Source organism: Chiloscyllium plagiosum, unplaced genomic scaffold (genome assembly GCF_037043375.1).
Source record: "Chiloscyllium plagiosum isolate Xiang-an unplaced genomic scaffold, Cpla_swu_hap1 HiC_scaffold_26, whole genome shotgun sequence".
Taxonomy (NCBI): domain Eukaryota; kingdom Metazoa; phylum Chordata; class Chondrichthyes; order Orectolobiformes; family Hemiscylliidae; genus Chiloscyllium; species Chiloscyllium plagiosum.
This window is the reverse complement of record NW_028270164.1, coordinates 57604186-57620586: the sequence shown is the minus strand read 5'-3', so window position 1 is coordinate 57620586 and position 16401 is coordinate 57604186. Positions and strand designations below refer to the sequence as shown.

At 45.5% G+C, this 16401-nt stretch overlaps 1 protein-coding gene across 12 annotated transcripts in view; it reads left to right on the top strand.

The window, feature by feature from the left end:
- The window catches only part of LOC122563336 (DNA damage-regulated autophagy modulator protein 2), a 116848-nt gene that overhangs the window by 78385 nt on the left and 22062 nt on the right, over positions 1-16401 (top strand). For 6 of the 12 annotated variants that reach the window (XR_015750974.1, XM_087973771.1, XM_043717081.2 and 3 more), the window contains 2 exons: positions 3583-3665; positions 9866-9958. Coding sequence is in view for 9 of the 12 variants with exons in the window: in XM_087973771.1 (XP_087829897.1) it covers positions 3583-3665; positions 9866-9958 (176 nt within the window). In the remaining 3 variants the exon portion in view is untranslated. Of the gene's footprint in view, positions 1-3582; positions 3666-9865; positions 9959-14297; positions 14323-16401 lie in introns of all 12 variants that reach the window. The other 6 variants (XR_015750973.1, XR_015750972.1, XM_087973772.1 and 3 more) reach the window with 2 other exon arrangements.

Here is a 16401-nt window from a genome sequence, read left to right as displayed (position 1 = left end):
CTGTGTGAGGTACTTGCCACATGTATCCCCCTTCAACTTTCCACCTCTCACCTTGAAAGCATGACCTCTCGTTATTGAATCCTTCACCCTGGGAAGAAGCTTGTCTCTATCCACCCTGTCTATACCCTTCATGACTTTGTAAACCTCAATCAGGTCCCCCCTCAATCTCTTTTTTTCTAATGAAAATAAACCTAACCTACTCAACCCCTCTTCATAGCTAGCACCTTTCATACCAGGCAACATCCTCGTAAACCTTCTCTGCTCCCTCTCCAAAGCATCCACATCCTTTTGGTAATGTGGTGACCAGAACTGTACACAGTATTCTAAATGTGGCCGAACCAATGTCTTGTACAATTTTAACATGACTTGCCAGCTCTTATACTCAATACCCCGTCCAGTGAAGGCAAACATACCATATGCTGCCTTGACCACTCTATCCACCTGTGCAGCAACCTTCAGGGTACAATGGACCTGCACTCCCAGATCTCTCTGCCCATCAGCTTTTCCCAAGGCTCTTCCGTACATTGTATATAATTCACTCTAGAATAAGACTTGCCTAAATGCATCACCTCACATTTTTCCGGATTGAAATCTGACTGCTACTTTTCCACCCAACTCTCCAGTCTATCTATATCCTCCTGTATTCTTTGACAGGCCCTTATGCTTTCTGCTACTCTACCAATCGTGTCAAATGCAAACTTGCTGATCATACCAACAGTGCCCTCTTCTAGATCATTTTTGTATATTACAAACAACAGTGGCCCCAATACTGTCCCCTGTGGAACACCTTTCTCCATTTCGAGAAACTCCCTTCAACTACTACTCTCTGTCTCCTGTTGCTCAACCAGTTCTTTATCCACCTCGCTAGAATACCCTGCACATCATGTGACTTCACTTTCTCCATTAGTCTACCATGGGGAACCTTATCAAATGCCTTACTAAAGTCTATGTATATGACATCAACAGCCCTTCCTACATCATCAACTTGGTCACTTCCTCGAATAACTCTATTAAGTTGGTAAGGCACGATCTCCCCCACACAAAACCATGTTGCCCATCACCGATAAGCTCATTCCTTTCCAAATATAAATAGATCCTATCTCTCAATACCCTCTCCAGCCACTTCCCCACCACCGATGTCAGGCTTACTGGTCTGTAGTTACCTGGAATATCCCTACTACCCTTCTTCTACAGGGGGACAACATGAGCAATCTCCCAGTCCTCCGGCACCTCACCTGTATTTAAGGATGCCACAAAGATATCTGTCAGGGCCCCAGCTGTTTCCCCTCTCACCTCCCTCAGCAACCTGGGATAGATCCCATTCGGTCCTGGAGATTTGGCCACCTTAATAACCTCTATGCCATCAACACATCTTCCCGACTTATGACGCAAACTTCAAAGAATTATGTACCTAAACTCCTAGGTCCATCTGTCTTACAACTCTACCCAACGTCCTACCATTAATTGTGTAAGCCCTGCCATTTTTTATTGCACCAAAATGCAATATCTCACATTTATCCATCTACCATTTTCCAGCCCATTGACTCATTTGATTAAGATTCTTTTGTAATCTTAGTAAACCTCTCCTGACTCCCCAAAACCTGTCTACCACCTACAAGGTACAAGTCAGGAGTGGGCAGGAATACTTCCCAGTTGGCTGGATGGGCGCAATTCGAAGAACATTCAAGAAGCTTGACACTATCCAGGATGCAACAGTCTGCTTAATGAGTACCACATCTACCACTGTCAACATTCACTCTTCATCACTGCTGTATGGTAGCAGCAGAGTGCACCATTTACAAGGTGAATGCACAAACTCACCAAAGGTCCTTTGACAACGCCTTCCAAACCCATAACCACTCCATACATGGGAACACCATCACTTGTGAGTTCTCCTCTAAGCCATTCTGACTTGGAAATATATCATAGTTGCTGGGTCAAAATCCTGGATCTCCCCCCCCTGAAAGCACTGTGGATGTCTGTCCACCTTAAATAGTGTTGGTTCAAGAAGGCAGTTTTCACCACACACTTCTCCAGGACAATTAGAGGTGGGTCAGAAACACTCAGCTTGCATTTGAGGATATAAAAGAGCAAAGGGAAGACTTATTGCCAATATTGATTTGGAGGGAATTTCTGGTTGTTTGATACTGGATGTCAGGGAAACCGTTTGATACATTAGAGATGGTGGTGGTGGTGGTGGTGGTGTGATAACATTGTCTTTTTGGATGAGATGACTGATGAAAGCGTGGAGCTGAGACAATGACAGTGAAGTCAAGGAGAGAGGGATAGAACTTGAAGATAAGAACTGTTCACAATATCGACAACACGAGAACCAGCTGGAGAATTTAGATGGTCACTTGTTCCAGGTGGGTGAGGTGAAGGGAGAGATATGGCAGACAGAGCTGGTTAGATTGTCTCAATATTACGGAGAAAGAGGTTCATGAGCTCCTTGTGTTTCTTCTTGGAGAGAGTGGAGGGTCCAGGGAGGAGAGGTTTAATAAGACTCTGCCATGAGTGAGAATCCAGGGTTATGGTTATGGTTATGGTTATGGTCATGATCATGAAGAGTGATTAGTCTAACAGCAGAGACCAGGATCTGATATTTGCCTGGTCAGACTGGCTGATCCTATTGTCCACTATATCTATTATTTCAAAAGGTACAAAGTTAAAAATCACACAACATCAGGTTATAGTCCAACAGGTTTAATTGGAAGCACTAGCTTTCGGAGCGACGCTCCTTCACCTGACAATCACCTGATGAAGGAGCGTCGCTCCGAAAGCTAGTGTGCTTCCAATGAAACCTGTTGGACTATAACCTGGTGTTGTGTGATTTTTAACTTTGTACATCCCAGTCCAACACCGGCATCTCCGATTCAAAAGGTAAGTAGTGATCTTATTGAAAGTTTGAATCCTTTGAAGGTTTGGGAGGGTAGACACTCAGAAGTTGTTTCCCCCCCTTGCTCAGGAATATGGAACACGAGGGCACAGTCTCAGGATAAAGGATTGGCTTTATAGGATTGGGATGAGGAGGAATGTTTTTCACTTTGGAATGCTATATTCCAGATGGTTGTCGACATTAAATCACTGAGTTCACAGCTGAGATAGATAAACATTAACATGTTTTAAAATTCATTTGATAAATGTATGTATAACTGGCTGGACCAGCATTCATTGTCTATCCCTAGTTGCCCTTGAGAACATGGTGATGAGCTGTCTTCATGAACCACCTGCAGTTCATGTGCTGTAGGTAGACCCACAATGCCTGGAGGGGTGGGAGTTAAGGGAGATGGGCTTGCGGTGGGCAAGTAGGATTGAGCTCGAGTGGTCCACTTCTGCCTTGATCATCAATGTTTTAGAGTCACACCAATTGGACACCAATTCCTGCTGGGTGACATTACGATTCATATCAGGACACACCTCCCAATCCCTGTGATCGATTCAACCCAAGAGTATTTTTCAGTTTAAATGCACTGATTGATCTTTACGGAGTTCAGGCAGTGCCAGTTCATTGATGTACAAAGTCTAAAGTTTTCAAAATTTGCCTAATTCTGTGTGTCATTTCCTTTACTCATGGCTTTTCAGTGTTTATTTCCTCTGTCACACTCTACTCGATGATCCCAACCACTGATATGGCAAAGAAACTGCACTGGAACCCGGCAGAGAAGGTGAGGTTTGAATAAGTGAAAATCTTAATGCAGACAGTTGCTTCCAGCCCCTACAGACTATGTTGGAAGGGCATGGATTGCACAATTTTATTTGTTATTCTCCCTCCTTGGGGTGGCACAGTGGCCCAGTGGTTAGCACTGCTGCCTCACAGCACTAGGGACCCGGGTTCGCTTACAACCTCCCTGTGTCTGTGTGGGTTTCCTCCAGATGCTCCGGTTTCCTCCCACAGTACAAAGATGTGCAGGTACAGTAATGTTGATCATGCTAAATTACTCCTAGTGTATAGGGATGTGTGGGTAAGGTGCATTAGTCAGGGGGAAATGTAAAGTAGTAGGATAGGGGATTGAGTCTGGGTGGGATACTCTTCGGTGAGTTGGTGTGCACTTTTTGGGCTAAATGGCCTCTTTCCAGACTATAGGGATTCTATAATTCCTCCCTCACACCACAAGCTCTTTGGTACTTAGACAAAACTGAAATTGATATGATTTATTAGTGTCACATGTACATAGGTACAGTGAATACTTTTGTTTTGCGTACAGTACAGACAGATCATACCATAAAAAGTACATTAAGGTATTAGGACAGAGCGAGGGATACAACGTTACGCTGCAGGGAAGGTGTACAAAGAGAGAGGTCAACATTACATTTAAAACTTGAGAGGTCCAATCAGAAGTCTAATAGCAGGGAAGAAGCTGTTCTTGAACCTGACAGTACATGTGAATAAACTTTTGTATCTTTTGCCTGGTCGCAGAGGTTATAATCAGAGTGGGAGGGGGCTTTGATTATGATTATGTTGGCTGCATTTCTGAGGCAGCGCAAAGTATAGATAGAGTCAATGGGTGGAAGGTTGGCTTGCGTGATGGACTGGGCTGTGTTAGTTTTGGTATGGTCTTGGGCAGAACAGTTGCCATACCAAGCCATGATGCATCTGGATAGAATGCTTTCTATGGGGCATGTATAAAAATTGGTAAAAGACCTTACATACCTGCCAAATTTCTTTAGCCTCCTGAGGAGTTGTTGCACTTTCTTGACAGTCACATGAACATGGGTAGAACAGGACCTTGTTTCCCAATTAGGTGAGGGAATTAAACATTTGTGCTCTGAGGTTATCACTGGAAACACATCCTGCTCAAATTGGTGCTGCACACCTGAATGAACACTGGTTTAGAGTCTCGGGCTGAGGTTAGTAAGATATCAGACAGGTGGTAGCTCTACTCTCGTATGTTTTCCATTCAGTGACCTGTGAGAAGGTCAGATCCCAAGTTTTAAAAACAAAATCAAGCTAGTTCTCCACAGAGCTTGATTTCAAACAGGAGGTTATGGTTTACATTGGTACTAACTTAACAGAAGGAGCCTTGTCTTAGACTGGAACATCACTAATGATTCAGGAAGGCTGTTGTCTAACATTGACTGTAATGCATGTTATTGGGGCAGAACGATGAAATTGGCTGTTGCTTGTACATTAAATGTTTTTCTTTCTGTAATCGTTAATGGGACATGAGTGTTGCTGGCAAAGCCAACATTGTTTTACCTGTCTCTATATAGCCTTGAACTGAATGGCTTGCCAGAGTATTTCTATAGGTCTGGAGAGACATGTAGGTCAGACCAGGTAAGTGCGGCAGATTTCCTTCCCTGAAGGACATTAGAGGACTATGTGGGTCTTTTTTTAAAAATTCATTCATGGGGCTGGCCAGGCCAACATTTATTGCCCATTCCTAATTGCCCAGAGGGCAGTTTAGAATTAACCACATTGCTGTGGGTCTGGAGTCACATGTAGGCCAGACCAGGTAAAGATGGCAGTTCCCTTCCCTAAAGGGCTTTAGTGAACCAGATGGCTTTTTCTGACAATCATCAATGGATTTATGGTCATCATTAGACCCTTCATTCCAAATGTTGTACTGAATTCAAATTCGGCCATCTGCGGTGTCAGGATTTGAACCCAGGTCCCCTCCCACCATCCAAACATGTGCAGGTTAGCGTGATTTGGCCATGCTTAAATTGACCCATAGTGTTCAGGGATATGTAGGTTAGGTGCAGGGGTAAATGTAGAGTAATGGGGAATGGGTTTGAGTGGGATACTTTTTGGAGGGTCAGTGTGGACTTGTTGGGCTGACGGGCCTGTTTCCACACTGTATCATTTCTATTTTAAAAAAACTATTTTAAAAAAAAATTACCTGGGTCTCTGGATTAACAGTCCAACGATAATACCACTAAACCATTGCCTCCCCTTCATGGCAATCAACAATGGTAACATGGTCTCCATTATAATATCTTTAATTCCAGATTTATTAATAGTATGTATTAGTGAACCAGATGGGTTTTTACAATAATCAGTGGTTTAATTGGACAGAACTTTCTGGAAATACCCAGAGCTTTTAGAAGGGCGGGTGGGCAAACTCAATTGGCCAGGAGGCAAAATAAATTCCGATTCGTGACAACAGGTTAAGATTTTAGTATTTAGTTCTCCGGACCTTTCCAGGCATGTTGGGTCATGGTTTTATCTTGGATCGTGTCATGGGTACTCATGAAGACACCAGCTCTGGAATGACATTGCCTGGTTTTCCCAACATGCTTGCCCCCATTAATATGTTCACAAACCTGCCTCTGTAGGAAGTGTGTCCCTTGTGGGAGTGGCTGTGTCCCTCCAACCTCCAGTGAGTACAAAGTTCTGCCTGAACTTGGTTCCTTCCACAAATGCTTCCATGTTTGGGGGCGAAGCCCCTCCAAGTTGATAAGCTCATGAGAGGCTTCAGTCATAAACACTCGTGATGTGTTGCTAAACACTTAGTGTAAAGAAAGAGTAAAGCCAGCCTGGGAGCACAAACCTACCCCAGGGAGGCAGTCACATTTGCATGTGCCAACAAAGCTGACCAGGGCAGACAAGCGAGACTCAGCTCAAAAGGCCATCCTTTGTGGTGCTGTTCTTGTCCATTTTGATGTATAGCTATCCGGTGTGTAAGTTATCATAGTCCAGAAGAAAGGTCAGCAGACTGATAGTGTGAGCTGCTGAGTGTCATAACCCCTTCTCTGTTTTAAGTGTGAGCTCTGGCAGATGTGTGAGAGGTAGCACCGCTGTGGTGCCAGTAGTGCCACATTGGTATATACAAACCTTGCTTGTGTATGAGAATCTAACGGCAATTTCTGGTCTCAGCTTCTTGTACGACAGACCTCTGCACTGCCAACTTTACAAAGCTAACTCTCTCACACAGGAGCATGAGGCATTGAGTAGATAGTGACATGTACCTGGCAGAGCACAGCAAAATGTTGATTCTCATGGGGCGCTGGAGCTGGATTCTCTTGAGCTCCCATGGACACTGACCTCTGCAGCCTCCTCTGCTGAGGCTGTTGTCCTCTCGTTGCCATCCAGAGGGACAGTCTTCTCTTGTAGACTGTCTTGAGGAGAATGTGAAGGGAGATGATACAAAAGCAGAGCCATGCTTTTGTTAATCTCCCAGGGGTGCTTGGGTGCACTGAGCAGAGATTCTGTGTTGTTCCTGGGCTGTGGAGAGTGGAGTGCTTCCCAGCTGCCTTGAAACATGGCGCCCATTTGCTGGAGCCCAGGAAATCCTGCTGAGGGACAGAGCTTCCTGCCTGACTCTTTATAAAATTTGACATCTTCACCAAAAGCTATGTAATGAATAAGATGACTTAACTGCACCCTCTGAACAGAATTCTCTCCTCCTTTTACACGCTCAATCTCAAAACCCAAGAGAAGGTTCCAATCATCACTGAGAATGGCCTGTTTTTCAAATCTATTAATTGTATTTGTAATGACTCAGGAAGATGGACTGGAAAATACCATCATTTATTGTTGAACACCAAAGCAGAGCCACAACTAGGCTAGTCCCAGCCCAGCCCAGCCCAGGACAGACAGTTCTCTGGTTTTATTTCTTCTATAAACTATCACACACCTTCTGAAGCAGATGGGACTTGAAACTGGGGCCTCCTGATTCAGGGATAGGGACATTATCACTGTGCCACAAGAGCTCTTGGGTCAGCTTTATTTTTTGTTTTCTATGCTCGGAAATGCTATCTGGCTATGGGGCTTTATTTCTTTTTATCAATCAGAAAAGTGGATCAGGTGGCACTTGACCCTGGGCCTGCTGGATTGGAGGCAGGATCGCTACCATTGCACACAAGGGCTCTTCTGGGTTTGCTTTTATTTATATCCAGAAATGCTGTCACACATAACAGAGTAATTTTCCCACTCCTATACTGAATCACCATGCCTTTTGTTTCTTTTTGTACTACCCTCCACCAGTAAGCACAGTGGAGCCTAGTCAATGTTTACAATAAAGTCCATTATCATCATAGAAGAATCCCTACAGTGTAGAAACAGGCCATTCAGCTCAACAAATCCATACTGACCCACCAAAGAGTAACCCACCCAGACCCATTCCCCTATTACTCTACATTTTACCCCTAATTAATGCTCCTACCTGAACACTATAGACAATTTTAGCATGGTCAATTCACATAGCCAGCACATCTTTGGATTGTGGGAGGAAACCAGAGCATCCGGAGGAAACCCACTCAGACGCGGGGAGAAAGGGCAGACTCCACACAGACAGTCGCCCAAGGCTGGATTTCAGCCTGGGTCCCTGGCGCTGTGAGGCAGCAGGTTGAACAGGCTGGGACTGTTTTCCCTGAAGCGCCGGAGGCTGAGGTGTGATCTTATAGAGGTTTATAAAATCATGAGGAGCATGGATAGGGTAACTAGACAAGGTCTTTTCCCTGGGGTGTGGGAGTCCAGAACTAGAGGGCATAGGTTTAGGGTGAGAGGGGAAAGATGATAAAAGAGATGTAACGGGTAACTTTTTCACACAGAGGGTGGTACGTGTATGGAATGAGCTGCCAGAGGATGTGGAGGAGGCTGGTACAATTGCAACATTTAAAAGGCATTTGGATGGGGATATGAATAGGAAGAGTTTGGAGGGATAAGGGCTGGGTGCTGGCAGGTGGGACTAGATTAGGTTGGGATATCTGGTCGGCATGGACGGGTTGGACCGAAGCGTTTGTTTCTGTGCTGTACATCTCTGACTCTATGACTCTAACCACTGAGCCACCGTGCCACCCACCATGGGCAATGTAAACCATCAAAGTGAGGGGGAGATGGGGAAGAAACTAAATCCACTTGAAGTTGGAGGGGGAAATAAAGCACTGTATCCTTCACAGTGACCTCAGCCTTTCGAGCGAGAGGTCCAGATGGCTACTATCCTGTGTGTGAAGCACTTTTTCCTTGCATCATAGAGTCATGCAGGCATGGAAACAGATGCTTCGATCTAACTCATCTATGTCAACCAGACATCCCACTCTGACCCAATTCCATTTGCCAGCAGCTAGCTCATACCCCTCTAAACCCTTCCTATTCATCTCTCCATCCAAATGCCTTTTAAATGTTGTAACTGTACCAACATCCACCACCTCCTCCGGTAGCTCATTCCATAAACATACCACCCTCTGCGGGAAAAAGTTGCTTCTTAGGTCTCTTAAATCTTTCCCCTCTTACCTTAAACCTATGCCCTCTAGTTTTGGACTCCCGTACCTGAGGAAAGAAAAGCCTTGGCTATTTACCCTATCCATGCCCCTTATGATTATATAACCCTCTATAAGGTCACTCCTCAGCCCCTAACACTCCAGGCAAAAAAGCCCCAGTCTATTCAGCCTCTTCCTGTAATGCAAACCCTGCAACCCTGGCAACATCCTTGTAATTCTTTTCTGCGCCGTCTCAAATTTAACAACATCCTTCCTTTGGAATGGGGACCAGAAATATTCACAGTATTCCAAAAGTGGCCTCATCTAAGTCCTGTACAGCTGTAACGTGACAACCCAACTCCTATACTGAATGCGCTGACCAATGAAGGCAAGCATGCCAAACATCATCTTCACCACCCTGTCTACCTGTGACTCAACTCTCAAGGAACTATGCATCTGCACTCTATGAATGGCCTGGCTCTGATTTAAAGGTTATATTCTTGCTCTGGATTCTCCCTCCAAAGAGAACCAATGATGTGCAATATCAGAAACTGCTGGAGAAACTCAACAGGTCTGGCAGCATCTGTGAGGAGAAAGTAGAGTTAACATTTCAGGTCCAGTGACTCCTCTTCAGAACAGAGTTGCTTAGTGAGTTTGCACAGGTACAGGGTGTACTTCAGATTAAATGCTCACTGTTGGCCATTGGTTTGTTTGTTTTTGGCAGGGTTACAAATTGCACCTGGTCAGTACAATCTCCGAATGGTCTCTTGCCTTCTCCTTCCTCAGCTTCTTCCTGACTTACATCCGAGATTTTCAGGTGGGTAACATTGAACGAGGTTTGAGTTCTCGTGATATGGCTGTGACGAGAGGACTGCGCTGATAATCAAGCTCCAATACATAGAACATAGAAAAGTACAGCACAGAACAGGCCCTTTGGCCCACAATGTTGTGCCGAGACTTAATCCTAATGTAAAATATAGTAACTTAACCTACACGCCCCTCAACTCACTGCTATCCATGTGCATGTCTAGCAGTTGCTTAAATGTCCCTAATGTCTCTGCTTCCACCACCACAGCTGGCAACGCATTCCATGCATTCACAACTCTTTGCATAAAGAACCTACCTCTGACGTCTCCTTTATACCTTCCTCCTAATATCTTCAAACTATGACTCCTTGTATCAGTCAATCCTGCCCTGGGGAAAAGTCTCTGGCTATCCTCCTTCTCTCCAGAGAGAAATGTCTGAGCTTATTCAACCTTTTTCATAAGGCAAGCTCTCCAGTCCAGGCAGCATCCTGGTAAACCTTCTTTGCACCCTCTCCAAAGCTTCTGTAACTTTCCTATAGTAGGGCAACTAGAACTGGACATAATATTCCAAGTGTAGTCTCACCAGGGACTTGTGGAGCTGCAGCAAAACCTCACAGCTCTTAAAATCGAACCCCTGTTAATGAAAGCCAAAACACCATATGGTTTCTTAACAACCCTATCCACTTGGGTGGCAACTTTGAGGGATCTATGTACTTGCACACCCAGATCCCTCTGTTCCTCCACACTGCCAAGAATCCTGTCTTTAATCCTATATTCAGCATTCGAGTTCGACCTTCCAAAATGCATCACTTCGCATTTATCCAGGTTGAACTCCATCTGCCATTTCTCAGCCCAGCTCTGCGTCCTGTCTATGTTGCGCTGCAGCCTGCAGTAGCCCTCAATACTATCGACGACACTTCCAACCTTTGTGTCATCTGTCAATTTACTAACCCACCCCTCAACCTCCTCATACAAGTCATTTATAAAAATTACAAAGAGCAGAGGCCCAAGAACAGAGCCCTGTGGGACACCACTCAACACTGACCTCCAGGCAGAATACTTTCCATCTACAACCACTCTCTGCCTTCTGTCAGCCAGCCAATTCTGAATCCAGACAGCTAAATCTCCCTGTATCCCATACTTCCTGACTTTATGACGAGCCTACCATGGGGAACCCTATCAAATGCCTTGCTGAAGTCCATATACATTACATCCACTGCTCGACCATCGTCGACCTGTCCTGTCACCTCCTCAAAGAACTCAATAAGATTTGTGAGGCATGACCTGCCCCTCACAAAGCCATGCTGACTGCCTTTGATCACACTGTGCTTTGTCAAATAGTCATAAATCCTATCCCTCAGAATTCTTTCCAAAACTTTGCTGACCACAGACGTAAGACTGACTGGTCTGTAATTGCCAGGGATTTCCCTATTACCCTTCATGAAAAGAGGAACAACATTTGCCTCCTTCCAATCCTCTGGTACGACTCCCGTGGAGAGTGAGAAGGCAAATATCCTCACCAGTGGCTTAGCAACCTCCTTTCTCGCTTCCCGGAGCAGCCTCGGATAAATCTGGTCTGGCCCTGGGGACTTATCAATCTTAATGTTTTCAAAACTTTCTAGCACATCGTCTTCATCAATCTTGGTCTGGTCGAGACTGTATCCCAGCTCCTCAAAGTTTTCATTTACAACAAGTTCCCTTTCCTTGGTGAAAACCGAAGCAAAAAACTCATTTAGGGCTTCCCCTATCTGCTCAGACTCCACACACAAGTTCCCTCCGCTATCCCTGATCGGCCCTACCTTCTCCCTGATCATTCTCTTATTCCTCACGTATGAGTAAAACGCCTTTGGGTTCTCCGTAATCCTTCCTGCCAAGCCTTTTTCGTGCTCCCTCCTGGCTCTCCTCAGTCCATTGCTGAGCTCCTTTCTAGTAAGCCTGTAATCCTCTAAAGCTGTGCGAGATCCTTGCTTCCCTCACCTTACATAAGCTGCCTTCTTCCTTTTGATGAGAAGCTCCTCTGTTCTCATCATCCAAGGTTCCTTAATCTTACCCCTTCTTACCTGTCCCAGAGGAACAAATCTGTGTATCACTCGGAACAACTGCTCCTTAAACAGTCTCCACATGTCTGCTGTGCCCTTTCTGTGGAACAATTGCTCCCAGTCTGTACTTCCCAACTCCTGTCTGATAGCGTCATAATTTCCTTTTTCTCAATTAAATATCTTCCCTTGGTAAATGCTCCTTTCCCTCTCCAAGGCTATGCTAAATGTGAGGCAGTTGTGGTCACTGTCACCAACGTGTTCTCCCACCGTGAGATCTGACCCCTGTCCTGGCTCGTTGCCGAGCACCAAATCCAAAATAGCCTCTCCCCTCATCGGCCTGTCTACATACTGAGTAAGGAAACCCTCCTGAACACATCTGACAAAAACGGCTAAATCCAAACCATCTGCACTTAGGAGGTTCCAGTTGATATTGGGAAAGTTGAAATCTCCCATAACAACAACCCTGCTACTTCTGCAATTTTCCAGAATCTGCCCGTCTCTGAGATCTTCAATCTCCCTACTGCTATTAGGTGGTCTGTACAAAACTCCCAATGAGGTAGCTGCTCCCTTGCTGTTCCTAACTCCCACCCATACTGACTCAGTCGACGAACCTTCCTCAACAACCTTCGATTCTGTAGCTATGGTGCACTCTCTGATTAGCAATGCTGCACCCCCTCCTCTTTTTCCACCCTCCCTGTTCTTCTTAAACGTTCTAAACCCTGGAACATCAAGCAACCATTCCTGCCCCTGTGAAACCCATGTCTCCGTTATGGCCACAACATCGTAGCCCCAAGTACTGATCCATGCTCTAAGTTCGTCACTCTTATTTCAGACACTCCTTGCATTAAAGCAGACACATTTTAAATGATCTCTTTGTTTCATTGCGTGAGAAACCTTCCTGATAGATTTAATACATCCTGTCACTGCCCCATCTAAACTGCCCTCCTCTCAGATATGTAGCTCTGATTCCCACCTCCCTACCAAACTAATTTAAACCCTCCCGAATCACACGAGCAAATCTCCCACCCAGGACATTTGTGCCCCTCCAGTTCGGGTACATCCTATCCTTCATGTACAGGTCCCACCTTCCCCAGAAGGCATCCCAATGGTCTAGGTATCTAAAGCCCTCCCTCCTGTTAAGCTGTACTCGCTGATTGTTCCTCATCTCACTGTCTCGTGGCACCGGTAGCAAACCTGAAACCATTCATCTTCTACTCGTCCTGTTCTTCAGCTTCCAACCTAACTCTCTGTAGTCACTTTTCAGATCCTCAATCCCTATCCTGGCTATGTCATTGGTGCGAATATGTACCACGATTTCTGGCTGCTCCCCCTCCCCCTTCAGAATCCTGTAAACCCGATCGGCGACATCCCGGACCCTGGCACCGGGGAGGTAACATACCTTCCGGGAGTCCCGTTCCTGACCACAAAATCTCCTGTCAATCCGTCTAACTATTGAGTCTCCTACCACTAGCACTTTTCTATTCTCCTCCTTTCCCTTCTGAGCCTCAGTGCCAGAGACCTGACAACTATGGCTTTCCCTTGGTAGGCCGTCCCCACCAGCAGTATCCAAAACGGTATACTTATTGCTGAGGCGAATGGCCACAGGCGATGCCTGCTCTATCTGTTGGTTCCCTTTCCTCCTCCCTGACTGTAACCCAGTCGTCCTTATACTGTGTCTGAGGAATGACCACCTCCCTGTACATCCTCTCAATTTCCCCCTCAACGTCCCGGATGATCCGTAGTTCATCCAGGTCCAGGTCCAGTTCCCTAACTCGGTTTTCGAGGAGCTGGAGTTGGGTGCACTTCCTGCAGATGTGGTCGGCAGAGACATGTGAAGTGTCTCTCACCTGCCACATTCTGCAGGAGGAACATGCAACTGCCCTATCAGCCATACCCCGCTAATCTGAAAGCCCACACAGGACTGAACAAAGGAAGAGAAGGAAAAAAAAGAGAAACCTGAAAACTTACCTAATTTACAGACTTAGTAAGGTTAGAGGAGGTGGGTGGGAGGGAGGCCCTATGGTGTAGGGTCTCTGGTTTAGATCTCACCCACTTAAAACCTTCCCAGAAGTCCTTCACTCCTCCCTCGCACCTCTCGGCAAAAATGTAGTTGCATCATTAATGTAAATGTTTAGAGTTAATCACCAAATTGATTCTCTTTGGTACGGATGTAAAGGAGACATTCACCAGGCTTCTTTGATTAAATTATGTTATAAAAACAGAATATTTTATCTTTAAATGTGAAAAATCCAGTTAATACCTAAACTAAAATCAACATTTAGAATTATACCCGTTTTCATCCCAAACACAGGACAACAACAGCTCTGCAACGAAAGGTAAAATATCCTTATTGACCAAAGAAGATACAGAGGTTGATGACTCCCTCACAGTACACTGAGCTTCTAATTGGCAAAATCAAAAAGCTGATCATCATAAATTAATAAACGTTTTTGCAACAAAGCATCAGGCTGATCAGCAATGAGGCAGATTCCAGGTGTTTGAAAGGTGGACGCAGGACAGCTTCACCAGGCTTGCCAGGGTGTAAAGAAATATGGTGGTGCTGACTGTATCAGGTACCCAGGATCCGCCCAGGGGAAAGGAGGGAGAACCTGGAGCCTTCTGATCCTTACTGCTGCGTCTCCCTCACCAACTCCTGGCTGCTGGAAGCAGAAGTTAGGGTTGCCAGGCAATCATCCCTATAGAGGCAAGTATTCCACCAATTAAGAGCAATCAACCCTTTTAATTCCAGATAGTGTCCAAACATTTCAATATCTCTGCATAGTTCTCCACGTAGACCATAAGTATATAGGTGTACATCAATACTGTATTGATGTACATTGCAGGAACTCGGACTAACTCAAGACTTAAACCTTGTGGTCTTTCTTACTGATGAGACTACTTTATAGATCTTGAAGATAGTGAGGGGGGTTTGTGTGTGAGGGCAGCACCTGTCTGCATTTGGAATTGTTTAGATAGGCTTAACAAAACCTTTGAGGTGAGCTGAACCGAACCAGACCCACTTTGGTCAGACAGAGTGCAGGAACAATCCTCCTGTTGCCCACAGGATGACCAGATATAATTTTACTACAGGTAGCTCCGTGTGGGCGGCACGGTGGCACAGTGGTTAGCACTGCTGCCTCACACCGCCAGAGACCCGGGCTCAATTCCCGCCTCAGGCGACTGACTGTGTGGAGTTTGCACATTCTCCCCGTGTCTGCGTGGGTTTCCTCCGGGTGCTCCGGTTTCCTCCCACAGTCCAAAAATGTGCAGGTTAGGTGAATTGGCCATGCTAAATTGCCCGTAGGGGGTTAGGTAAGGGGTAAATGTAGGGGTATGGGTGGGTTGCGCTTTGGCGGGACAGTGTGGACTTGTTGGGCCGAAGGGCCTGTTTCCACACTGTAAGTAATCTAATCTAAAAGCTCTCCTATACTGCCATAGTTGCATTCCCGTGTGACAGCGTGTTACAAAAAACTGTGCAATAGAAATAATGGGGCCTATGGGGAAAAACAGGGTTGGAGCGAACAACCAAAAATACCAGGAAAAATTGAAACAAAAATAGTAAACTAACACAAATAATAGCACGATCTAAGTAAATGTTGACCTGTTATAACTGACCTGATGTATGGTACTGTGAAGTGCAATTCATCAGACTCTTCAACTGAATACTCTCATTTGGCACCTGCTGCCTGCACTACATTCCAGCCAGTCTTCTGACCCCATCCAATAGTAACACTGCACAAGGCAGATCGCAGGATGAAACCTCCCTTGATAGATTAAGGGCTGAATCTTAATTTCTTTCGCTGTGTCAGTTTTGTCAAGTTTTTCAGAGGATTTCACATCGAGATGCTTGGGGATGTCTATCACCTTATTTTACAAAACCTGCCTGACTTATTACCTATTCCATCCTTTGGTGCTTCCTCACACATTCTAGCACCATCATACCATGTGCCTTTTCCCAATACCAAGTGCCACTCCACTTCCTGGATAAACCAGAATTGACCAACGTACATAGTGGGCAGCACCATCTTTAAAAAGATATTGTGCACCCAGACAAGAGCTATCAGTCCAGGGCTGTCCAGATCGTTCCTGCCATTGCCCATGGATGTGGCAGACAATAGAAAATTGGTACCTCTCTTTGTGGGCCGGGACATGAGGTGCTGCTGATGGGGGATGGGATGATGCAGAGGCAGGGATGGCCTTTTCTCCCAGACCAACAGAGAACGCCATTCTACTGGAACCACACCAACCTGGATCAGGGTTACCGTCCAGGCCAGTTCACTCTCAACCATCTGTTGAATGCACAGAATTTCAGAAGAAGGTCAAGGACCTCCTCCACTCTGCCAGGGGAGTGCCACCATCTTCTCATTGATATCTCACACTATCTCTGTTAGTGTACCCACCACTTCCTGCAACAT